General features: G+C 43.1%; 1 protein-coding gene across 8 annotated transcripts in view; it reads right to left on the minus strand.

Moving 5' to 3' along the window:
* NAV2 (neuron navigator 2) overlaps positions 1-27,629 on the minus strand; it is a 370,655-nt gene that overhangs the window by 138,988 nt on the left and 204,038 nt on the right. For 7 of the 8 annotated variants that reach the window (XM_074543924.1, XM_074543920.1, XM_074543916.1 and 4 more), the window contains 2 exons: positions 10,013-10,130; positions 6,528-6,580 (listed from right to left, as the gene is read on the minus strand). In XM_074543924.1, coding sequence (XP_074400025.1) covers positions 6,528-6,580; positions 10,013-10,130 — 171 coding nt within the window. Of the gene's footprint in view, positions 1-6,527; positions 6,581-10,012; positions 10,131-17,821; positions 18,026-27,629 lie in introns of those variants that run through there. The other variant, XM_074543921.1, reaches the window with a different exon arrangement.

A 27,629-nucleotide genomic window follows, 5' to 3' on the forward strand; every position in this document is an offset into this window, starting at 1 on the left:
CCCAAGGGATTTATTTGTTCCAGGGCCACCAACACACATGCGCCCCCTCCTTCCTTGCACCTGGGCAGCATCTCCTACTGAAATTCCCCTGCATAACTGCCCAGAACAAGTGCAATAACACCACTTGTGTGTGTAAAAATAGCCCTGCACAAAAACCAGAAGAACAAAATGCTCTGGATATGCACTACCACCAAGGAATAGCTAATTAAAACAACCATTATCACTCATTACACTGTACAAGCAATGGCTGCAAATGAAAGATCTGTGACAGGACACAGACACAATAAGTTTATTTCTCTGGACTGCTGAATTCTTTGTGACAGCTATGATCTGTTTTCACAGATATTCCACAGTGAAGAGCTTATCACTGCATCTCCCATAAAAGAAACACCCAGGCAGGAGAAGTTATTTCCATACAAACAATCTCAATCCTTCAGCACAAGCTAAAGGAGAATAATAAATTAATTTTTACTTCTACCTGTCCTCAAATCAACCAAACTTTTTCTTGTTAGTTAGAAAACGTTCTCAACCATGATTTCACAGTTTTCCCCATTTTTGCCAAGCACAATAAGAAGCTGTGTGTTTGCAAAGTATTTCATAAAAGGTACATTAATGTAATAATTTTATATGAGCAATGGTCATGGCAGAAAATGATGTTAATGGTGCTTCCAGACTTTGGTGTAGGTGTAAATATATAAGTGGAAGCCACAGACACCCCCATATACACATGTGGAATGACCCTGGCCCCTCAATCCATTTGCTGTTTCATGAATACAGGGTGGGCAGAACCATAAGTACTCAAAATGCAGTAATTCCATTTAACTGTGACGTAAGTGATCAAACAGAATCTAATTCTGTCTTTATACTGAAGCTTGTACATTGCATTTTTTCAATAAAAATCACTTTGTTGCTCTTTACTGAACCTCACACTGTTTCAGAGACAGACGATGCACAAATTCTTGCATCACTGTAAAGGGTGAGGAATTGAGAGCAGCCCACTGGGGACCACGAGGGTGATCCTTGATGAAATGAGTGTCAGCAGCAATGTCCCCAGCGGCACCCCACACGCCCATGCAGTGCAGGAGGCCTTATCACACTGCCTTATCACCCATCCCCACGGGCACACAGAGCTCTGGGAGCCCTCCCTTCCAGAATGAAACAAACCTCTGCTAGGGGACACTGCTGTGCCTCATGGCAGGGAGATGTGCATACTGGTGTTTCCTGAGCTCCAATTACCCTGTCATTTCCTGTGTACGATGATGGGGGCCCAGTGGGGGGCTCGTGGTTCATTTGGGCTGCAAGCTCTGCAGCACAGAAACCCCTGACCCAACCACACCTGTCTCCCCGATTGCCATGCACAAATGGGCAGCGCAGCAGCACAACAACAGCCTGGGTATCTGGGAAACAGAGTCAGTAAAATCAATCTCATCTTGGACAAAGAGTCACAGAAACCGAGGCTGAAGGACAGCTGAGTACAAACACCCTGGCAGATCTCCTCTGCACTAAATCATTCTTGTCTGCATCACAACGTGGGTTCATACATGACCAACAGAAACCCTGAGAGCTCAAAAAAAGCTACTTTAACACTCTGGAACTTGCTGTTTGGCCATGTCCCTGCACGGTGTCTGTCCCTGGCCAGGCTGGCACAGCACTGAGAGCTGTTCCCCCTCAGATGAGCCCCCACAACCCTTCAGCTGGGCAGCACTGCACCACAGGTTAGGGCCAGAGGACACCATGAGCTACCATCAAACCCAATCAAACTCCCAAACATGTGCTCCTGGTGAGTTACCACCTCCCCAGGCAAAGCAGGGGAAGGCTCAGATGATGGGAAAGTTCCCTTTGACTACATTTGCTCAGCCCTGGAGTTGGACTACTTGAAAATACACGGCTATATTTAACCCCTGGGATACATTTCCAAAAATCCTGCGCTAGGAATTCACAGAGCAAAGCCATGCTTGTGACGCCTTTGATCTTGCAGCAGGGCTGCTGCCCTGAATTAGCAGCACATGCCCCAGCAGCAGCAGAGCCCTCCTTGGCTCTGGGACTCGGGGGCTGGAGCAACAGATTTACTGGCAGGTTTACTGCCCCTTCCTATGGCAAAGCTTGGGCAGCACTGGTGCATAAAACTGCCCCAAACTTTCAGAGCAGCAGGTTACAGTGGGTGCCTGCTCTCCAAGAGCAGAGACAGAATTGTTTTCCATGAGAAAACACGCAACAATTATTTTTTTTTAAATACAGCAGCTACTTTTAGTTATTTGTACATAACACAGCAGCTCCCTCCCTTAGCGGATATTACACACACACATGCTCAGGTCATGCAGATGGTTTCAGCTCATATGATTCCTCCCAGCCATGAATGTGTGAGCCCAGCTATCTCCTGTAAGCATGAGCCACACCATGGCAGCACTCACACCCATTGCATCAATTCATTAAAGTGCTCTTGAGAAAAAGAACACAGAAACACGGATGACACATGCCATACAAACTAGCTAGTAATGGAGATTTCAACATCTATGGTCTTTCAACAATAAAAAAAATAATGTATGGACCTGGCAGGGATCACACTGAGGAGGGGAGTGAATGCCCTTCTCCAACAGCGGTGTTCAAGTCAAAACCAAGGTCCTCACCATGTTGGAAAACTTCCATACAAACTGTTCCTTAGGTGTCGCACACATTACAAAACAGCTCATTATCAGAGCACCAGAAATCAGTCAAATATTCAAATAGCAGTCAAATTCCCATCACTGGAAGCAAGGTTTCCTTGAAAACTAAGGTATTGTACTGGAAACACGACCTTCATCCCAACTTCCATGCAGTTCTTGGGAAGAAGTGCTGGCTCTGATGCACACTGCAGCCAGCACAAGGTCCTTTGTTTGCAGGACAGGCAGCAGCAGGAAGGCTGAGTGGCATCAGTTCACCACCACAGCTTGGTATCTGCACCAAAAAGAGATGACTCCTAAAAACTTCCTGTCAACACATTAAAAAAATAAACACCTCCCTTTTGCTGTTTGAGAACACACACTTACAGACACAAAGTGGTCCTGGAAAATATGAAAGCCAAGCCCCAGCCCACAGGCGAACCACAATAATTTCCTGCCCTATTTATAGGAGGTGCTGTGGTGTTTGTTAAGCCTTTCTGCTGCTCCAAATTCTTGTCCTGGGTGTCCCACAGCTTCCCCAGACATGGGGAGATGAGAGTCTGGTGTATCCACCCACAGGTTCTCCAACTCTCTTCCTTTCAGCACGTTTCAGCTTTGCAATATTCATACATATCTAATGTAGCATAGGCAGCTCACACACTTTGGGTTCTGCTCATCATTTTACAAATGTAAGTGGTGTGAACCCTTTTACAAGGGGTAACATTCAGCACTTGCAAAGGCACCCACATGAGTAAGAATAATCTGTAATACCTAGGAGGGCAGGTACTAACCTCCCATAATCTGCAAGACGCCACACATTAAAATCATGCCCTAAACAAGAAGCAAATAAGAAAAAAAAAAAAAAAGGAAAAATATCTCTGTTTTTCTATAAACAACCCATATTAGCAGAGATAGCCCTACTCAGGTTTATTCACCTAAGTCTTCTTTTCAGAAGTGTGCAGGAGAGAAAACTGGCCCTGATTTATTGACCTTCACCCAGTTATCAAGGACTATGTCAACATTTTCTGGGTTTTTTTTTAAAAACCCAAATGCTGAAGTGCTCTCCAAATATTCTTGGTCCCAGGGCCTGTGCTCCATACAAGCACATCCCCTCCTACCCACAGTATTTTCTGCATGCAGCTGAAACTAATCACCAGAATTGCAGGCTTTTGTTTAGACAAATATCCACAGCATGAAAATATAGAGGTTTGGGGGGGAAAAAGCCCTGAAACAGATTTTATGCAGAGGAAGAGCTATAGAATAGTGTATAATGGATTATAGAAAAGGCAGCCAACTCTTATCTGGAGCAAAGGAAGACAGGGATACTCCCCTCAGCAGAACAACCCAGACAGGATGAGGATGGGAGGACAGCTTCTCACCTAAGTGATTTTTCATGAGCCAGTGGGGTCCTTGTCATGTCATTTCTGGCACTGGGACAAGGCTGATAAGCACTGATGGTCCCACATGGTTCTGCAGTGCTGAACTTCACTTTCCAAGGCTTATTAGCACTGGCCTGGAGCCTGACAGACCCGAGCTGTCCCTGATGCTCGGTTTGGGCCAATCTGCCTGACGCTCTCCAGCCCAGGGAACGAGGCCCAGGGGCCAGGTGTGGCTCTGCACAGAGCTCCCTCGGGCTGGCACCACCAGCCTGGCACTGTGCCACGTGCCAGCGAACACACTGCTTTCCCTGGGATGCACTGGGGAAGGCACAGTCTGCTCCAGCTCTCTGAGCTGATACACCTGGCAGGGAGGGAGCTGATTCTTCACAGCTCAGCCCACGTGTGTCACTCCGCAAAGGGAAAAGGGGATGGGAGAAGGCTTCCTTCCCTCTGAGATCTGCTGGATTCCTACACAATGAGCACAGTTAAATCTCCATTCATTGGTGCTAATTTTTTTTACATCCCCCCCAAATCTCCTCATGTGCTGCTCACCTTTCAAGCACTCTGATATGGATATGGCCACTTGGAACTGAAAGATTCATTTGAAAAAAGAGTGGATATTACCCAAGGGTCTGGATGGCCTTGCCTCTGCCACCTCTCTGAGCCAGAGCTACCAGACACAAACACCAGCTTCCACATGCTGCAGGGCCCTGTAAGCTGTATTAACAGAGAGCACTGAAATGCAAAGCATGAATACTGCTGTACCTAAAACAAGCTCTGCAACATGTCTGTCCTGTCTCCCTAAACACTGCAGGTAACTACTGCACCAACACCACCCCATGAGGATTCCTATGTTCTGCCTTGGAAGAATCCTGGAATGATTTGGGTTGGAAGCATCCTCAAAGATCTTCTGGTTACATCTTTCACTCCCCACGTTTCTCCAAGCCGGCTTTGAACACTTCCAGGGATGGAGCAGCCACAGCTCCTCTGGGAAACAACACTCTTTTTTACAGTCAGACCACAAAGAGCTCTGCAGCCATGTGCACCTGACTGATAAAAGCAAGCCACAAGCATAATTCTCATTTTTCTCCCATGAGGAAAACTGCAGGGCTGATGAGTGGGGGGTCAGTCCCACCCACTGCAGCCTCCTGAAGGAGCAAGTGGAGCAGCATCAGAGGAGGCAGCTCCGACCAAATGTGTGCTCCCAGCCCTGCCCAGCATTCCTGACCAGCACATGCCCCCTGCATGCCTCTGGCTGCAGCTTGAGCCAGCTTTCGTAAGCAACGTGCATCCCTCTACCCAACAGAGCAGCACTTTCTCCTCATTCAGAATAATGACTTGAAGTGACTTTTTTAGCTGCAGCGTCCTGGAGCTGGTTACAGACTCTGGTCCTGAATGAAATTCAGGTCTTGAGACACGCTTGTGGAACATGAAAGTATAGCAATTGTCAAAATTTCCTCATTATTTATACTCCAGACAGCTGCTGTGAGAATAGCAACCACCCTGTTCAAAGCAGCAGAAAGGAGCAATGATAAATCTTCCTGATGGTTTGCTTTCTACAGAGTGCTTGCTCCATGCTTTCAACAAGATTGATAACTTCCAAGCAAACAGCCAAGAGAGAAGAGCAGAACAGAGTGTGAGTTTTGACTTAGGATGTCAAGCTCTCCCTAAATCTTGATTTCATTTTATTACATGAGTGGCCATGCTCATGATGAAGGCATGGAGGTAGGGGCAGACAGGAATGCTCATAAAAATAAAAAAAAATCAAAAGTTTCCCACAGAGAACAGATATCCAAGTGTCCCCAAAGCAAGCACTTGCAATGCCAAAGGAAGGCAATAGAATTTATGCTGCAAAATGACTTTTTCTCAAGATACTTCAAACAAGTTACTTCCTTCTGTATCATAAATTTTAAAAACTTTTCATTTAAATATATTTTAAAAACAAGTTTTTTATTATTTGTGTTCTTCATAAAATTCTGCTATACCTTTAGTTTCAGCAATACTCACAGCAAATACACTCCTGAGGTATTATTATATTTTTAATTTTCCTGGACTGATTTTTGGTTCTCCAGGTTTGAATATTAAATACAAGCAAGATACAAACCAACTTCTTACCTGCCAACAAATTGCACCTTGAATCTAATGAAATTTTTTCATTTCATTCATACTGCTCATTTACTTAGTTTCATTTCAAAAGATATAGAAACTCTTAATCATACTTTCAAATACCTAATTATTTCTATATATTTCTGTTTAATTATGTGATATTTCAGAAATATAAAGTAGCAATGTAAAAATAATCTCAATTGTAAATATGTGATATATTATAAGGCCTGATCCAAATACTGTGGAGTACAACAGGGCAAGAACTGTAGTATTTATGTTCTGAAGATTATACTTTTAGTCCACTACTGTGAAAAATTAATTAAAAATTGTTACTAAAAGTCTCAGACATTGAAGTCTGAGACTGTCACTCAGCCACTCACACACAAACCACTTTAGTACTCACCATTTGAGACCTATTCTTTGGGCAGCCATTGATGTCTTCAATCTTTTCATTTGCTGAAAGGGAAAAAAAAAAAAAGAGACAATAAAGCAAAAAACCTAAAGCAAGGGCATTTATTCCAATGACTTCTTGAGCACCTGCTGCCAGCTCAGTGGAGGGGTTTGGATTGTAGCCGTCCGGGCCAAGTGAACGTGCGAAACACTGAGAGCCACAAAAAGAAAAAAGCAGCTGGAGCTCTCTATGGGCTGTGCCTGCAGAGACAGCTGGGGCAGGAACCAACTGCCCTGAGAGCCCCAGCACAGAGACAGGGAACAACTCTGCACTGCAGGAAAGGTGTCAGCGAGCTCTGCAGGCTTGTGGAACCCCAGCACAGAGACAGGGAACTCTGAGAGCCCCAGCACAGAGACAGGGAACTCTGAGAGCCCCAGCACAGAGACAGGGAACAACTCTGCACTGCAGCAAAGGTGTCAGTGAGCTCTGCAGGCTTGTGGAACCCCAGCACAGTGACAGAGACAGGGAACTCCGACAGCCCCAGCACAGAGACAGGGAACTCCGACAGCCCCAGCACAGAGACAGGGAACAACTTTGCACTGCAGCAAAGGTGCCAGTGAGCTCTGCAGGCTGAACCACGGCTGGGTGCAAAAGTGAGCACTGCACATACAGAGATGTTAGCATGACACGTGGTTTGCTTGCACGGCGAACACAGGTTTTAAACCCAAATGGTGAATTTATGATCAATACTAATATTCTTTTCCTTTCTTTTTTAAAGCACAAATCATGGAACAACTTTTCAAGATTCTTGAGCATGGCTCACATGCTACCCCAACCTGCCAAAGAGCAGAAGAGCAGTTTGCCTCTTTAGAAGAGCACAGTTTCCATCTTTAAGGTCAGAGGTAAAACAGTGAAATCCCTGAGGTGGATAATGTTTGCCTCAAAGTCTGAGTTTGCTCTGTTTCACCTTTCAGCCTTGGTTGCTGAAATGACTTTTGTCTTTGAGTGTCAGGAACCAGTCAGAACCAAAGTTCAGTTTCCCACCGCTCTGTCACTGTAATAAAGGCAGGCACTGCCATCCCATTTGATTCTTGCATTAAAAGCTGCATTTTGTTCATATATTCTCAGGACACCAGGCAGAACTCCATCCACTCCATGGATCCCCTCTGTCAGGAGGACCACATTTGGCACAATGTTCCAGTGGCAGTCATAGCCATGGGAAGCAAAGCAGTAACACAGCTTCACTCTTGCCTGATAGCTCCCATTTTACACACCCATGGCACAGCACACAATGCAGTGAGGAACTGATGCTGATCTGAGAGAGACTGAATTCACAGGGTGCTCCATCAGCCTCCACACGTGAAAAGCACACGCTGCTCCCAGGAATGCCATCTCAGATTTGGCCATACAGAAACAAAGATTAATTCACTAAATCCCATTTTCCAAGTCCTGTGCACCCATCTCGTAGTATTAAGTTTATAACATTTTAAAAATTGATAGCTGCATTGCTATAAATTGGCACCATTCATAGCTACTTGAAAGCAGACCAAGGAACTTGTGAAGGAGGTGTCAGTTGTTTGGGACACATGTACAGAGACACCTCCAGGAACCCATGTCACACCCAGTGTGTCTCCCTGCATGGATTTAAACACAGCTGCTACCTTTATATGGCATTACTAAGGCATGTAGGACTTACATATTCTTTTACAAGCTCATACATTTTGAACTGAAATGAACCAGCATGATGTGAATGCATTTTAATTGACTTGCAAATAGCTGCTTCTGCACATAGCACACCATAACATTAAAACCCCCTCCTGCACTGCATATCAAAGCTTTCTTACTGTGTAGTTAGGAAAAAAGCTTGGATTTTGCAGGCTACAGAAAAAGCTGCTTCTACACCAGAAAGCCCTCCTCATCTTTGTGACAATGAGATGCAGCTGCCTAAAGGCCATACACAGCAGAAACAAATTACTTTTCTGCACTATTAATTTGCTGGATTAAACTCAGAATGTTTTCTTCCACATGAAAAAGGTTCTTCATAAAGAAATCCTTCCCCTCATACTTCAACTTTTGAAACCTTGCAGACCTTATCTTAAATATTAGCCAAAAGGCAGCTATAAAAATGACCAAAGAAAAACCCTGCAAAGGTGATCAAAGCAGTAACTGGTTATGTATTTTAGAAGGAATAATTTGAATTTCACAAGTCAATACTCAAAGAGCTACATTTGAATATTTGGTAGAAGGAACCAAGTCCACATTTTGATGGTGGTATTCTGGCACACATGTTCTCATGCAGAAGTTTCCTACAGCTGTGTTAAGGCAGGGCAGCCAGACAGGCAGAAAGGAATCAACACCTAACTGCTTCTGGGTTTCCAAAACCCCTTCCTATTAAAGGAAAGGGATGTAGGAAGGAGCATTGTTCCAAGTGAATGCCTGCCAACACACAGTCATCAATTAATCCATGGCCTGTTTTTACACCTCTGTAACTGGTCTACAATGCTGCTGAGACCCAGTGCTGCCCTACAGCAGGGAGACAAAATCTTCTCTAAGATTTTGGAATGGAATCACTGGGAGATGTTTCAGTGCCATCCCAGAACAGGGCCTGCAGATCCCTACCTCAAAGCCAGGAGCAGCTCCCCCACAGCCCCTCAAACACACACAATAAATATGCATGCACTGATGTCCTGCTCCTTAATTTGCATCTCAGATCTGTCCCTTTGCTCCCAACAATGGCTGTCCTAATTGCCATCAGCAGCTTTCCCATTCCATCCATCTCCACTGGCCCATGCATGAGCTCTGTGGCATCCCCAGATGGATGAGCCTCTGAAGGAACTAATGAAGGATCCAGGCCCAAGGGAAGAGGGACAATATGCAGAACTTTCATTATTCACAAGCATTAATGCACTAATTTAAGAGAAATAAAGGCTTTGGATGAAATAACTGAGCCTGCACTTGAGATTTGTCCTAATGGTAAGTGATTTTCCTCATCTGAAAACTCATTATGAAACATTTCTTTTTCTGCCACACAAAAATTACACCCTCTGTCCTTTTCCCAGCCGTATATGTGATCTCCCGAATCCAACTGGAGGCAGGAGGTTAAACACAGGAGGCAGTATCACTGTGAATTATATTCAGTCCAGTACCCAAGAGGTATTAGAAATAGTGAGGGCTAACAGCATGCTAGCAGAGAAAAAAAACCTCATGAGTTGTTTTTTCTAACATTCAGCCATGTGGAGTAACACTGCTGTGTCAGGAGATCTTATTAGCAACATCCAATATTTTTCCACTACAAGACAAGGCTTTTTTAAAAAGCCTTGTCTCGTAGTGGAAAAATATTGGATTATATTACCAAAGCCTCTGAAGGAAAAGGATGCACATAATTCCATGCAGTGTGATGGACAGCCCCCCATGCACTCTGTTGGTGTGGAAGATAAAAACAGGGATTGTCTGACCGAGCTGGAGGATGCTTGGCACAAGCACAGAAAGTCACTCACCTACAACTTGGATTATTTCAGCCAGCAGGACTCCATCAGTCACATCTTGCTGCAGATCTTTTATCAATCTCTTGTGCCCAGATTTTGCCAGATAGTGATTAGCCCAATCCGTATAAATCTGTTAGGAGACAGATAAACACAAACAAACTGTTACTCAACCTGAAAAATGAGAAGCCTTTGTTTCTCCCAGTATCCAAAAAGCTGCTTTCAGACCACTGCCTTCTTCTTTCCCCTCTTCTAAACAAGCCAACAGCATTAACACTCAAGGCTCTGTGCAGATCAAGTGCTCAGCTTACTGCAATATGGACTTTTTTATTCAGCAACCTGACATCAAAGCCCAAGGCAGATGACAGTGAGCTCCTGGATGTGTTACAGCTTGAACGGACCATCAGGAGTCACTGCAATATTCTACAGCACTGAGTGTGCACAAGAGATTTCAATGTCCACCCAAGCTTTTTTCTCCATAGCTGTTATTGAGATAGTTTTAAAGGTTCTTTTCCCAAAAAAGCTTCTGGTAGATATTAGCCATACAGCAGTTTCATTGTGAGGAAACTCCTTCATTGTATTACCAAAGAAACCTTTAAAGGTCCTAAATACCCACCAATTTTAATAAATTCCATCTCACAGGTCAAACAGGCCCATTAAATCACTTTTAATCTATTATGCAAACTTCCAGCTGTTGGAATTTATTTCAAAATGTATTACCTGAAAACTAAGCACACCAAGCAGCCAAAATCTCTCTTTAATTTGCATTAAGTACTGCTCATCATATGCCAGCACAACTTATTCAAGATCTCCAGAAAACCTATAAAAACTTCTCATGCTAGGTTATCAAAAAGAAGCTAAATTATTTCATTATGAATTAAATAACACTATTCTTTGCATAAGACAATATTCTGAATTAAGATTTTGTAAAATTACCTGTTATGTCCCAAAAAATTAGGGTAAAAACAATTAAATATCAGGATTTTACCTTTTAAATATAAAAATATTAATGTTCATCCGTCCTCTGAAGAGTGTCTAGAATATTGGGAACACATTCATCCAAGCCAGCCTATCAGTAAGCAGATGTGATTCCATGTGCTTCCAGGAGCACCAGCCATCCCAACCCTCACAGACCCTACAACTGATCCTCTCCCTTCCTGACCCACAGCTCCCCATTCCAGGAGCAGCTCCACCCAGCCTGGCATTTCTGGCACCGTGATATTGTCTGAAAATCCCTTCACCAGCATTTCTTCTCCTGGGAAGCTTCAGCTTCTCCCTGTTCTGCTGCTCTGGAATGGGATTTCCAGACTTGTTTACCCAGCATGTGAATTGTTTTTAATTAATGGCCAATCACAGTCACCTGTGTTGGACTCTCTGAGCCTGTCACAGGTTTTTATTATCATTCTTGTTTCAGCCTTCTGATGCTCCCTTTCTCTTTTAGTATAGTTTTAGTATGTAATTTTCATATACTCTACTATGAATAATATAATATCATATCATATCCAATAATATATGATATAATATGATATTATATACATTACATTAGATTACATTACATTATATTACCATATATAACATAATATAATATAATATAATATAGCATATAATATAATATAATATAGCATATAATACAGCATATAATAGCAATTAATATAATCTCATATCATATTATATCATGTAACATCATAAAATAACAAATCAGCTTTCTGAGAACTTTGAGTCAAATTCTCATCTCCCACCTCATCCTGGGCACCCAACACCACAACACATTTCCAGTGTGGTGGTGATGTTCTCTTCCACAGGAACCAAAAGCCAGCTTTTTACCAAGTCTAGGGGGCAAGCATTTGCCACAAGACAGAGCAACCTGGATGTAATACAAGAATTATGATTTCATACTCCTCTTGCATTGCTGATAGAATATTAATGTGATAAAATGAAGAATTGAGGTTTTTGTTACAGTCTTCATAGACTATAGTCTAGTTTTTGTTATCAAGGGTTCATTTGTGGGTTTTTTTAACCTGTAAAACACGACTGGTAGCCGCCATGAACAAATCACTTAACACCTGAATGACATGCCCCTGTTTCCCACCATCTATCCTTCACTTTCCCCTCCAGAGCAGCAGGATGTGCAATTCCTATGCCAACAGCATCACGGCTTGAACAGAAAAAAACACTGAAACACCCCACAAAAAACACCCCCAGAGCTGAAAAACATCTCAATGAAATAAAGGCTGAGTACACAGCAGTGATTTCCCCAGCTGAACAAGAAAAGGGGCAAAAACCCACATTGCAGACATTGTGTTCCTTAGCTCCTTTTAGAAGAACACATTTTCCATAACAGGAAAATATTTTAGAAGATTCAACAACTTCAAGGAACTGGGGTTGACTTAACCTATTAACCATTTCTGCCACATGGCTTTAGCTTTCTTATCTAGGAGTGAAGACATATGAGGAAACAGGTTATAAACCATTTACTTTGCAAAAGCAAGGGTCCAACCCCCCACGCCATCCCTTCCATTCAGCTGACAAGGAATTTATCAAACACAATAACCATGTTTCCTTTAATGGGAAGGCTGCAGTGCATGTCCTAATTTATCACTGAGGGGCTTTCAGGAAAGTTAAGATTATACTTCAGTTCCATCCTGGATCATTTCCACGATGCAGTCAGACAAATCCTGGGATCAGCCCTACAGCTAGAACAGCGGCAGAGCCCAAAATCACAGCAAGGCCTCGAGAGCCAGTCAGGATTGGTTTAAAGTCAAATAACAGGATGGGAATGCTCGGCTGGCATTGCCAAACTGCTGTGCTGCACCTGCTTCCTGCTGCCCTAATTCCTGCTGCACCCAAGAACACCAGATCTTACATTAATTATATTCCTATATTCATATATTCCAACAGAACTGCATCAAAGAAATCCCTGAACTCCCTGAATTCCTCCTGGTAAAGGAGACAACTTGAAAAACCCCAAATACCTGCAGCCTGATTCACTGCCTATGATAAAACCTAGAGAAATTCCCTCTGATAGCAAATCATTCCTGTAAACCCCACTGTAGGTACTGAAGTCAGCCTGCTGCAAGCAGAGCTTTCATGCTCATTATGAAATGCACACCAGCATGGAGGAACTATTTGTTTCTGGGGGATTTAAGGGTGTGGAATATTCTTTCATTCCACTAGCTGATTAGGAGAGCATGTCACAGATATAACAAACCTGTGTTTCTCTGAAAAATGTTAGCACACAACAATATTTTGCAATATGTATAACATGCAAATTATTGTTTTTTACCTGTCTAGGCTCTATATTTGCAATCTCTGAAGCATTCCTAGGCATGCAGTATTACCCAGGCTTATTGTAGTAGCTCCTCGTGGTCACCACTGGTTTTTATGGCATATATTAAGCCAATAACTGAAACCTTCCAGGATGTTTTTGAAACCTGTTTGTTACAAGTCTTTGTAATGTACTACACAAATAGATTTCTAATGTTTCTTTTCCTTTTCTATACAAACAAGTGGAAAAAAATCATTGCACAATGGCTGCTATTTCTAGACACATGAAATACGTTTGAAAGCACACAGTGTTTTGAAATACTCCAAACCAGGCAAATAATTGGAAAAACAATAATAAAAGAAGTAAGAAAACACTGCTGAGAAACTTTCCATTTCCCTATCTCTGGATATCAATTATGAGTGTTCCTCAGGTATTTTTGAATATTTACATGAAAATTACCTGAACAGTTGTCTAATTAAAAATATACAAATCTTGACATGAAACATTCAACCCACTACAACCCAGGAGACACTGCCTTATTACACACACCAGTATGGGGTGTAAAACTTTCCAGTGATTTCTCACAGTACCAAAATCACTCACTGGAGGCAGCTCCTGTACTCTGGTTGGTAAAATCAAGCGAACATGGTGATTTGGGCATTATCACCACAAGCAGCTCTTTGTGTCCAGGGCAGGTTAATGTTTAACTCAGCTTTTGTTGAAGGTGGACTCAGCTGTTTGGTAGCTTTTTCTCCCTCTGTAGTGTATGATCTTAGGAATCCAATTTTCTGGGAACAAATTAAAAAGTGATGTGAAAGATCTTTTTCTTCTCACTTTTTCTCTGCCCCTTTGATCCCCCAGATTTTGAAATAAGAGCATTACAGTTAAGTAACAATTTTGGAAATATTCAGTATATAGTGAGTTATAGCTAAAACACTAAAATGTAGTGAAAAAACCACCGAGATTTGGGGAAAAAAGAACCCAAATTCTAAAGATTTTGAAATCTGTCTGTAAAGATAAAGGCCTGAACACTGCCTTCCATCAACAAGACTGAAGAATGTTGAAATTTAGTGGGGTTTCTCCCCACTGCCCTTTCCTTAGGCCCACAGCTGCTTCTTTAAAGCACATTTCAGATGAGAGAAGCACCCTAGAAACTGTGGATAAAGCCATGGCAGCAATGAATCCAGGCAGATCCTTCAGAGACCCAGTATATCCCTGGCACTGCAATTAGCTAACGTGCCAGGTATTACCAGTACCCCAGGGTCTCCTTTAAATGGAAACTCCCTGATGCTTTTGCCTGTGGGTCAGTATTCTGAAATACACGCATGAAAAGCAAAGGATTCTGCTTAGAAAGAATGTCTCTCTTCCACGCAAGTAGAAAATATGCCTGCATCTCTTCCTTGTTTCTCATTTCCACACACACACAAATCTAATTATAATCAATGCCCAAGTAAATTTTCAAATCTTTCTCTCCTTCCCTTACCATGTCAGTTCTGAACTAATCAGACTCTGATTGTTTTCCCCCAATAATTACCATGAATCAGGCTCTCATGAATCTGGTAACAGCTGAAGAATATCTTTTTGACATCATGCAGCATAATTAGAGCCGAGTAAGGGTTTTTCATGATTGAATAGCAGGGTTAGTCACACTGATGAGCTCCCATTCCACAAGAGCCACCACAATGCAGTGCCTGTGCTGCTGCTAACCACACCACGCTGCCTGCTGACCTTCACAGGGGAAACAAAACCGCCCCAAAGCCTAAAAATAGCCACAACACACTGAGCTGACCCAAGGGGAATGCCTGCAGCCCTTCCAACACTCTGGGGCTCTGGAAAAGCCCCACAGACACTCACTGCTGCCCAGTGCCATGGGCATTGCACATGTGGAGCCATGAAACCCCAATTTCTGATTGGCAACGCTAAGTGCAGCCTCATGCTGATCCATGCTACAGGCCAACACAGGGATCTCATTATCAGATATCACGCTGCAAAGCCCAGAGCCAAACAGAGAGAGCCAAAGGTTTGGCTGAAAACTCATCCCTCTGAAGCATCTCTGGCTCCAAAGAAGCACTGGAAGCATAATGGCTATTTTGAAAGGGCACAGAGATGATGGCCCTGACAATATTTTGCTGAGTTACTGGCAAAAGGACAACAAGGAAGCAAATGGTAAAATAAAAAATTTAAAAATCAAGTTTAACAGCATTTTTCACAATTTTTTTCTCAAAGTTTTCTTACAATTTGTGGCCTTAGTTGCCCCTAAATGGTCCTTAAACCCTGCAGAAGTCTCTATCTGTACATCCGTACCAAGACACAAATCCCACTAAAAGGGTAAAAAGACTCCTCCAGAATGAATTAAACTTTGCACTGCCATCCAAAAACACTGGGTCGTGTTTTTTTCCCCAATATAAATTCTTGCAAAACAAAACAAATGCTTGAAAAGCAGACACAGGATTAATAACCCCATTGTAATTAATAACCCCATTTCTCTGTGATAACGCTGAGGTGTTAGTGGGCTTTGAGCAAGGAGCTCTGTCTGCTCCTTTTCTTTCAGGATGAGGGTGTGAGGACAGCAGGGCCCAAAGCAAACACACACACTGTCCTCAGGGCTGCCCTTGGATCCCCGTGCCCCCAGCGCAGCAGGAAAGGACAGTGAGGCAAGCACTGAATGGCCTCTCCTCCCTGGCCCTAACACTGCCAACATCTGGATAGCCAGCATGGAGGGCTGCAGCTCTGTTCACTCAGTCCTCCCACGCAGCTCCCTGGTCCAGGACCCTGGGAACATCTGGACAGCTGGCACGGAGGGCTGCAGCTCTGTTCACTCAGTCCTCCCAAGCACCAAAGCCAGGTAACAAAGGGAGGGAACCACGGCAAACTGCAAGCCTGAGGCAGCGATGGGCTTTGGAATTGCAGGTGGATTCCTGTCAGCAGGCAGGTGAGAGAGCACAACTGCCCTCCTGGAATGTCCCCTATGGACAAGGCTGGATGGGCTCTGTGTGCCTGCTCTGGTGGAACGGGCCCTGCCCATGGCAGGGGGTGCAAAGAGATCATCTTTAAAGTCCTTCCACCCCAAAGCACTCTCTGCTTCTATGATTTGCAACCCCTAAACAGAGCTGTCACACACATATGCACACAGACCTACTAATTAGTATCTAACATGATGCCAGTGCTCTCAATTACCCAAAGTGCTGGAACTTTGGAGTTACCATCAAATCTTGAGAATTCAGCTACAGCCATCTGCACTTCCCACATTTCTGGGAAACAGAGATAACTCTGCTTCTTTTTTAAAATTTCTTAAGGCAACCCAACTAAATTATTCATTCTATTCAGATGTGCAAGTGTTTGTTGCAACTGCTCTGAATTATTACCCAGCTGGTGGGGATATTCTTCTGAATATTACATCTTACTGGACACTTGTGTACATAAATTAGCCTTTGGAAGTTAAATAGATAAATGGATAATTTAAACACCACTGGGACTACTTATTTCTCTCTCTTTAAAGCCTTATTCCCAGCTGAGGAGGGCTTTTCTCATGCATATGACTACTATTCAAAAGCCATGGGCTGACTCACAGCACACAGAGCCAAGCATATGCTCAATTTTAGTAGGCCTGCAACCTTTCCAGGAATAGAGCCTTGGACTGTGCACACTTCAGAGCAGGCACTGAGTGTGTTTGGAGCAAATCTTTGGTGGATACTTAACAAGCATCGTGCTTTCAATTGCCCAGCTGGCACCTTTCCTTCTCTCTGCCCACTGAATATTTCACTACATTTAATATAAAAGAGGAGCAAAAGAGAGAACTCCCTTTTCTCAGCCCAGTGTCAGTTCCTGAAGCCTGTCACTGACAGGTGCTGCCTGCACAGAGGGCTGGCTATTTCTACCAGAGCAGCAATTTCCTGTGGAGCAGCCTCCAAGGTGAAGCAAGGACAGCGATTGTGCCGGCATCCTGCACCCTCAATGCTCCCATTATCCATCCACGTTTGCCACACACAAACCCCTGTCAAGCTGCAGCCACACACACCGTGCCAAGCAGGGGCCACTCTCTGATTCCCCCTTGCAAAAACCCCCATGGATAAATGAGATTGCGCTCACACCTGCAGCGATTCCTTCGCCCATCCCAAAGTGAAGCAGAGTTCAGTTTGCTGAGCTGATGGGCAAAACCCATTCCCAGTCACATCTGGCTGCAGTGAAACAGCTGAACTCATCTCACACCAACAAATTATCATCTACCTCAGAGAACAAAAGCAGCAAATGCACTGGTTTTTTTCAGTGTTTTCTAAAGTCACCTGAAGTGCACAGCAAGTTATTTTCAAATATCACAGTTCTCATAACCAAAATATACCCATTTACATCTACTACCACACACAAACAGCAACAGAAGAGGGCTTATCTGGAATGGTGATACATATCTACTCCGAAGAGAAACCACAGAACATCCTAAGAAGCTGCAGAAGAAAAGGAAAAAAAAGCCAAAAAACCCCCCAAAATAACACTTCTAAGGCTGAAGTTAGTTACTGTTCAACAGCACCACTGCCATGATCCAGGAGCCAAGAGCTGCTTACTGTTTTATAATGGTCACAGGAAAATTTACTTCTCCCACGAACAGGGACCTGGAAGCTCATACTACTTATTGGCATATTTAACGTGGATATATCTGCTGGAGTCCAGCTTGCTCCTCTCAAGGGCTCCAAGTTAAATGATTATATATATGCTGGCATGCGAAGCCTGGGTGGTTAATTTTAGCTGGAGACACGCATGCACAGCGCTCAGATTTCTGACACAGTCAAACCTGACAAATCCCATCCCTCCTGCAGCTCTTCCCCTACACCCCACTGCTCCCTTCTCTCGGTGTCTAACACGGAGTGCCAATGTTTGGCATCAATTTCAAACAGGATCCGTATATTTTATCATATCAAAGCTATTTACAGCAAGAATAAAGTGTGGCAGGTCTTTCGTGTTGGACTCTGCAGGCGTTAAAAGAATGATTAAAGAAATTGTTGGAGTTTTGTTTGGCTGTTTTGTTTTGTTGTTGTTTTGGGTTGTTTGGGGTTTTTTACACAATCAGGAGGCTTTTTACCTACTACTGAGACAATCCCCTTGATGCAAATGCTTCTAAAATCTATGGAAATTCATGCTCTGAAAGGGAAGCCAAGATTTTTCATGACAAAAGCACCAGGTACACCTCTTTTTAGACCTTCAGAGCATATTTGAAGGTTCTATCCATCTCAAACGCAAACTAAAAAGCATCAGGCTGAGTGAGACCTGGAATGGACACACAGGAGCCGGTGCAGCAAGGGCTGCCTGCCCTCTGGCAAGACCCCACCGTGTGCAAGTCAGCCCCAGTTCCATGGCCTGACCACCGCTGCTGGCGTTCCTTCAGAGCACAGAGAACTGGCACTTGGGAGAAGCTTGGCTGGAACTCTTCATGTTCAAACAATAACTCAGCCGATGGTGCCAAGGGGAGCAGTGCCGGCTGCCGCACTCCCCCCTGGCCAGGCTGAAGGATGGATGTCTGACATTTCACTGCTGGTTTTCCAAAAGGCACACTCCTGCCAGAGCCAGAGCCACGGACCCTTTCAAGTGCTCCATGGAAAGCAAACAGCCTGGGAGTCACGGTGTCTCCACAGCAGCTCTCCCCCAGCACAGGGGCTGTTTGTTCTGGGGAGGGGGCACGACAGGGCCTTTGATGGAGTTTGAGGAGAACATGAAGGAGCTGCTTTACCCACACCGGCTCTGATGTGCTCAGGGCTGTGCTGAGCAACAGCTCTGCCAATGCAGACAGGCTGCAAAGGGGGCGGTTTGCACGTGTTCCCCCCAAACCCTGGCCACTGAAGATGGGAGAAGGATCCAACTCCAGGGTGCTACAGCCTTACAGCTGCTGCTGCAAGCACCCAACACTCCATGCGATCAGCTCCCAAAGCTCCGGGTACCCTTGGCTCCTGACACTAAATGTGTCTTCTAAACTTTTCTAATAAAGACAGGTTCATTTTCTCCATTTGGAAAAGATCTGAGAGGCTGTTCCAAACAGCTGCTGTAATTTCTTTGGTATTTTTCACCTGGGGTCACAGATCTGTGTGTTTGCAGTATCATCTCCTCTGGGCAGAACGCCATGGCCGCAGGAGGGATCAGAACAGATGAACCATCACTGCTGGATTGGACTCTGAGAAACAAAGGGCAAAGAAAAGATTCCAGGAGATAATAATCTGAAGAGGGCTGGAAATGGAACCTGATTTGCCATGTAGCGTTTTAAGAACAAAGTCACTCCTCTATTCCATTTTCTCTTGATTGCTTAGAGGATTAATTCGTCAAAACAACTTTCACAGATGTGAAGCCACTCCAAGTAAAAATAAAATTGGTTTCTAAGGCACGTCATACTAAACCCTTTCAACTCCTAACAGTGTATGAAGATGAAAGTTATCTGATCCAAACACTGAGGCCAGGAAACATTGCAAAAGCTTTTCTTAATTTTTAACAAAATCAGTTTGCTGTGGGAATTAGGGAATTACAGAAATTGGCCTTGGTCTCGCAGCAAATCCTAGCCCTCTTTTAGCCAAGAAGGACCAGCCAACATTCCCTTTTGGGTCTGCTTAGTGCTTGATGGACAAAAAAGAGACTTCAAAACCAGGGCCTGGGCAGGCTCAGTCCATATCAACACTGCAGTCACCAGCCAAATATCCCCCTCTCCCACAAGCAGAGCGTCTAATGCCAGTCAAAAACGAGTAAAAGTCAGCTGCACTTCCTCCCTCCCTCTGTGAAATGTAATTTACTCAGTGTCCAAGGCTCTGGAGGAGAGGCAGTGCCTCTGGGGCTGCCAGCAGCAGGCGAGGGCAGAGCTCTGACACCTGGAACGACATGAAGCAACAGGCAACCAGCACACGGTGAAAGATCACCGCAGCTCAGCCAGCAAGGCCCACAAACCACTCATCACCTCATCTGCCAGGCTGGACCAATGCAAAGTCTGGAGATGGAAAAGGAGGAAACAAGACCCAAACCTGAGCAAGGACCTGACCGCATGATTGCTTCAAGCATGCATCAGGTCTCAGCTGCTGAGTGCGCATTTAACCCTTCTGAACAGCAGTGCTGAACAGCTGGACAGTACTGAAGGTGGCAGTTAAAGAATTCCATATTAATTCCATTCTTTCTAAAGCTTATTGATGGTAAGAGTAAGAATGAGAAGGAGCCAATTACCTTTTTAAAGACTTTTTTACTTGTTTTATATTCTGCCCATATTTCCAACACACCTCCAGCTTCTGGGCACTGTCAGAAATGGGACAGTTGGCTAGACAAACCCTAGGTGTGACCTACTTTTGACCTGCTTTGGGCTGCATTTTTAAGATAGTGAAAAATATTTTGCGACAGCTGAGCATTAATTTGCGTGGCAGAGCCTCCATCCCAAAGAAACACAAAAAGACCAAAAATCTCAGAAGGACCCAGCTTTTCCCATTAGAGCTCATCTTCCTCCTAGCCATCAAAATAAACAACCAATCTTTCAGAAAACTTCAGATCGTTAAACAAAACTAAACAAGTGCCAGATCTCCAGAAATTTTTTTAATCTGGTCCTCACTTTTCAGTAGAGAAAAAGGAAATATTCATAAATATTTGTATCAACATACAGATGAGACAATGCAGCCCACACAGGTGTCTGGCTCTAAAAAGTTTTGTTAATGAGATCTTGAGGTAAAATTCTTGCATTTGAATATACTAACAACCATCTATACATAGGTGGAAGCATTTTTGGTTGTGTTATGTCATTCACTATATTGCCATACTGCCCAAAATTCAGGCTACAGAAAAAAGCTTCCTGCATACCTGGGATCACGAGGGGTTCACCATATTTTACAGGAAATTAGGTCATCTTTATAAATTGTTCCTGCTAAGCACTTACAAGTTGTTGCTTTTTTCCTTCCCCAAACAAAAAAAATAAAGTGCTGAATTAATTTCCACAAACATAGCAAACCTAATCTAATGGTCTTGCAGTTGGCCATCTGTTTCTCAGATACAAATCTAACTGAATCTCCCACTGGCTGATAACTTTCTAAATTACATTAAATTGTCAATGCTGACCCTGCTTCCAGCTTAGTTCCTCCTGCCTCCATTTAGGGGCTGGGAGTGATTTCTGTACCATGATCTATATGCCGATTAGACAGAAGAAAATTGGCAATAGACAAAGCTCCATATTTGGCACTAGATCAGATTTAAAGGGGCAGAGAAAGGGAATGTCCCCAGCTATGATGCAGACTAACGGAATATAGGAAAAAAGCTATAGAGTGCAGATGTTATAGAAAAAATTTTAGTTCCCCCTTCTCTGCTACAGTCTGCATCACCAAGACCTTTTCAATCAAATGTGCTGCTTTATTTATAAATAATTAAGGAATACCCCTCCTAATGGGAAGGAGCAAAGTTCCTAAGTTTTCTGTACCTAAGTTTAGCTTAGCACTGTATAAACAATTATCAATTTTATCCCTGAAGGCCACTTACAAGCAGTCTGGCCACAACCCCAGTTACCAATCCACTGCCTTTGGGATGGAGAGTGATTCCCTGCATGACAGGAAAATCCTGCTTTTTCATTTCCCACTGACCTGCTGCCTTGCTGGGGAAGGAGGGAGGGGGATGCCAAGTCCACAGAGCCAGCTGTGGGCACTGCTGCAGGCAGGATGCTCACAGGCTCACAAAACCACTGGCCTGATGGTGGCAAACCCTCTGCTCCTAATTACAGAGGATAACCAAAGTGACACCAGCCTGTGCTTTCATTGATCTGGCAACGAAAATCAATGCTGTAGGGCTTTGTTAAAAATTCTGATACTGAACTTTTAACACCTCATTTTACATTAAAAAAAAAATCCGGTAAAGTAAAACTTACAGCAGGCCAGAATTAATAATTTAAAATATATTTTATGGCTGATCAGGAAGTGACAGTACAGGCACAATTCCCACAGCTACAGGAGATTTGGGCATCTCTGTCTGGGAGCCTCCTCACACAGCCATCACCCACTTCAAGGCCTCCTGTCCCTTCCTGAAAATATCATTCAGCCAAAAGGAATAATTCTTGCACTGCTCCTGAAGCTTTCTACAGAAATATATATATATATATATATATATATATATATATATATAGCACAGTCCTTTAATAGAACTGTCATGAGGCAGATCAACTGCAGGCTTCATCTATTTCCAGCAGAAAGAGTTTTAACACAAAGGTATTTAATGGGAGTTTCCATTAAACAGCATGACCTACACCAGGCTAAGACTATTATCAGTTCCTTATGATTTTTCTTCACACATCCCCTTTTAAAATGCAGATGGTTGAAATACTTCTCTTATTATTAATAGTCCTTCAAGCATTATGAGGCAGCAAGGAGGCTGATCAAAAGACCTGCAAGCTCTGGACAATTCAGAAAGCACAAGGCAGTGACAGCAGCCTATCCTCACTGGGGCCTCCATCACCCAAATTCAAATGTAATTTTACATTTCTCTGTTTGATATCCTGCATTCAGCCCTGCTTTTGCCTGAGCACCCACACCTAGGAAAGTGTCACTCCAGCAAACTTAGGTTGCTAAAATTAGCTTGAGTAAAAGGCTTAGTGAGAAGAAAAATTATATGGAATTTACAGGTTATAAACTCCTGCAACTAATCCTTGTGGTCATTTTACTGGGATCCATAGAAATCAAACATTTGACCTTCATTAAAAAAAAAAAAAACAAAACAACCCACAACAACTTGGTAAATGCTCAGTTTTCCTTCGGGTGAGAACATTCATTTTGATCCATGCTCAGACTGGTCAAACGTTCCACAGGATGCAGATGAAAGCCCACCTTGTATGAAAGCAAGCATGGTTTAAAGTGACATCAGATAAGAGCAGCGGCTTAGCCGCAGATAAAATCAAAGCAATTTACTGGCAATCATTGGAAGGACAGATCCTACACACAAGGCTTGGGGACATCAGCAACATCAGCTATTCTGTTCTGCCTGGAGCAAGGGTTGGGGGAATGCAGAACAAAGGGCATGCTGCCAGTTTGGAAAAGAAGGGGGGAAAAAAAAGTGAATTATGCACTCATATAAAATGTTGATTCAGAAATTAACCGCAGAGATACTAACACTAGGAGGGGGGAAAAAAGGAAAAAAGAGCTATCAGGACTGGCTGCCTGTTATCCTGATTGAATAACTATTATTTATAGGAATAGTTACTGACCCGGTTCTTTGTTAACTACAGTTCAAGCTCTGTAATCTTAAAACTTCGGAAATAAGCCCAAAAAGAAAATTTAAAAAGGAAAAAAGAAAGTTGCAGCAGTTGTCATAGTACTACATTGAGATTTTAGGTTATAGATCACTTTAGCAAAAGGCAGGCTAAGAGCATCTTCTAAAAGCTAAATTGCAACAAACTGATTAAGCTGTGGGCAAATGGTTGAGTTGTGAATGAAAATTAAAACTACTATTAAAACAACCTGAAAGAAAAAGCAGCTTACTGCTTGGATTTGGGGTTGGCTGTTTGTTTGAGGTTTGTCTGGTTTTGTGAGTGGGTTTTTTCGTCTGATTTTGTTGATGTTTTTTGAACAAAACAATATTATTGCTGAATTTCCAAGAGCTGTCATTTTTGCAATGTTTCTTTTATACAGTTGCAACCCTTTTGTTGAAAATTTTGTTTATGCAATCCCGCAATGATTATGAGGTTACAAGCTCATTTTTATCTCCACCAACACCCTGCAGGAGGCACCTGGGAAGGTTCTCTCCTGAGCCATCCCTGCAGGGCTCTGCAGGACAAGCCTGGCGGGCATCAGCCTTGCACCCGTGGCTGCATCTGGAACCAAACACACAGAGGCGCTGCTGAAGAGCACAGAGAAGCACCAGCAACTAACATTTCCCAGCACACACTGTAAAGAATATTAGTGAGTCGGAACAGCAGCGCCTTCAAAAGATACAGATCTCTTTATTATGATTCAGAAGCTCCTAGAGGATTTGAAGGATGCATGTTTTGGCATGAGGTCCCCAAACCTCATTTTATTAGTGCATAAGGGAAAAATCTACTACTACTACTACTACTACTACTACTACACAGTTGGCCAAAGAAATAATTATTGAGCATGAACTAGCTTAAGCAATAACTGGTAAAAATCAGGATTACTTGAAAAATGAGCAGTCTTACATACGGAGATATTGAGTTGGACAAAATCAAGTGAAAAAAGCCCCAAGAGTCCATGTGGTATAAAACACAGCACGGAATACTAAATTTTGGTACATTAAATCAGGCTTCTCCATGGACTGAGGGACCAAGTCTGTGCAGTTCTGCATGCTGACATTTGTCCAGTGTTTTGCAAATCAATAATGCAGAAAGTAAGTTCTCAGCAACACATTCTGAACTAAGCATTTGCAGACAATATAACTGTATTTAGTGCATCTGTTCCTGTATTTCTATACTATCCATTTTTCCTTTTTTTAGTATAACTAGTAGTAAATAGCACATGAAAGTATTCTGAAGGTCTAAATGAGTTGTTGTAGTGTTTTAAACACTTGTGTCTATTTAGTGTGACCCTTTATGTTTGCTTTTTATACAAACTGGAATGTGACAAAGCTTGGATAAGGCTTGGGGGAGGGCTCTGCACATTTTAATGACACCTGCTTTGCACTGACAACATTTTGTTCTCCCAGCTCTCTGCAGGTGCTTGTCTCAAAAAGCAAATAACCCAAAGATCAGATTAGCAGCCTGAGATTTCCATGAGGGCAGCTAAGACTGGCAGAGCTGTGAAAGTGCTGACCAGCCTCCACCCCCAAGAAGGATTAAACACAATTAGCATCAGGAAAGCAGATGTCTAACAAAGTAACAAACCATAATTTTTACACAAGGTTAAAAATTTCCCTCTCCTTTGCTCTGTTCAGCAAATGATCCATGGCTCCCAAATGTATCTTTGCTGCTTTACAGCACCTCGAGACTCCCTTATTCTCTCATCAGTCAATTCATTGGCAATCGCTTGTCAGTGAAAAGGAAAAAAAAGCAAAACAACAAAAAAGCTTGTTGAGCAAATGCCAGAGAACATTAAATTAACCAGTCAAAGATCAGCAATGAACAGCTGACACCAAATTGAACCCAACACATGGCCCCATTCACATTATTGTTAAACACACATAGCCAATCGCCCTGCCTTCAAAATTACATTAAAGGATCTTTATTTTATCAAATAAAAATATTTGCTCGTGGATGAATAGTCAGCCTAACACTAAGCACATCATAAAAGGTAAACTATTGCTTTCATGCAGTTTGAATTAAGGGTACTGTTTTACCTCTGAGTACAAACTAAATCATTTAAACATTATTATTAAGCATTTTCTCTTTAGCTCAAAGGTACCCCAAGTATATTTCTGTGTGCTCCTATTTGTGTACAAAGTATATAATCTTACAGCAAGGCCTCCCGAGCACCCACTCAAGACCGTATGAATCTCTTGCCTGCTTGGTGGGGCTGCCTTACCCCCCAGGACATCAAGGCAGGATGAGATGTCCAGCGCAGGGCAGCAGAGCCTCCCCAGCCCCAAATGAGCCAACACCAGCAGCACCTCTGAGCTTGCTGCTCCCAAAACAGCGATTCCAGCTTCTCCCAGCAGCACCCACCTTCCCCCGAGAGCACACACACCTTCCACAGCCCTGCTGAGCAGAAATGGCTCAGAATGGAAAATCAAACACCACACAACAGAAATGCATTAAAGGAAGAGAGAAACCTGATGGCTCTCTCCCCTGGCAAGGGCCATTCTGTGCTGGAGCTGGTAATCACTTACAGACAGGTTATATGGGGACAGAGATAGACCTGGACGTGGATGTGAGGGCAAGGAACATAATTAAATACATCCATGCTCTCTCAGCATAAGAAACAGCCAACCAGGTAATGTTTGCAATATTTTAAACACAGAGTGTTGAAATGACACATGAAAAAAATTATATTTACAAGAGACTAAGGTACTCAGACTGGCAGGTGTGTTTCCTTTTATTCCTTTTATTTCTTCAGCACTGAGTAAATCTCTCTGTGCCTGTCACCCCTCCCACTCCTTGTCTTATTTAGGTAATAATTCCTAGGCATGTTTATACTGCACACCTCCAGAACAAGAGCTGCCACTTTAAGTTTCAGCAACACCTCACGCAACTTGGTTGTGATCTCAGTACATCAATCTAGGCAATCTACTCAAAATTTCAATAAAGTTTTTCAGAAGGGCACAAATTTGCCTCCTGAATCCGTATTTAGTCATGAAAACGTTTCCACAGAAGGCCAGAACAGATTACTTGTTCCCCAGAGACATCTCATCCTCATCAATCCCAGTATCCTGGACTGGGGACCCTCTCCTAATGGAAACGTTCCACTGCAATGTCTAAACCAAAATCAAACCACAAATAGTATTTCTACCTTCTGAACACTAAGGCATGTATCACAGGAGAACAAAGCAGCACCTGCGTGGGTTTGGAAGTCTCTGCCAAAACCAAGCCACACTCAGGTAAGCCTTCGGAAGTGCTGCTGCTTTCACATGCCCTGTACTGAATCCACTGGTGCAGAATTCTGATCCCAAATTATTTACCTGCATTTTGGTCATTAAAAAAAACCAAACAAACAAAAAAAAACCAAACAAAAAAGCCCAAACAAAACAACAACAACAGGGAAAAAAAAAAACCAAAAAAACCTCCAAAGATTTCTTTAAAAAAGGAACCAGCTCGTATGGCAAATGTCTGAATGCAGAGCAGAGAGGAGAAACTCCACTGCCTTACAATGGCCAACTGTTTCACAGGTGATCACTATCACATTCCCGTGCGGGCACAGGGGTGAGATGCCAGAACACTGACACCATTCGAAACCGGATACTCAGGAGTGCTCCAGAAGCTCTCCGGTGCCTCATTGTAAAAGATACTGATGAAAAACAAGAGATATACAATTATTGCTTAGTTCAGAAGCCTCGTTAAACCCTTCCCCACCAAAACCATCCTCTCTCCTTCACTTTAACAGTACTCACCCTGATCAAAGGTCTGTAGTGATTCTTAGCCAACAAGATTAGGATGGTTATAATAAAATTAGCAGCTGCACAGATAATCCATAAGGAATTTATGTTTGTCATTTCAAAATAAAAAAGCAAACCCACTACAACAATAAACAAGGGTATTTGAAGCAAGACTTTCAGACAGAAAAGTCATCTGAGCAGTCACAGCCTCACCATGATGGCACTAATCAGGAACTATGTGCTAATAAAAGAAGGCAAATACTGGTCACATGAGAGACTTAATCCCTACTCACATGCAAAATTTTTAAATTAAGGACATATTAAAACCCTTGTGCAATGTGTAATGACCTGGGAAGACTTCACCTGGAACATCTCATCTCATTCTCGCCACCTGTATTCAAGAAG

Source organism: Zonotrichia albicollis, chromosome 6 (genome assembly GCF_047830755.1).
Source record: "Zonotrichia albicollis isolate bZonAlb1 chromosome 6, bZonAlb1.hap1, whole genome shotgun sequence".
NCBI lineage: Eukaryota > Metazoa > Chordata > Aves > Passeriformes > Passerellidae > Zonotrichia > Zonotrichia albicollis.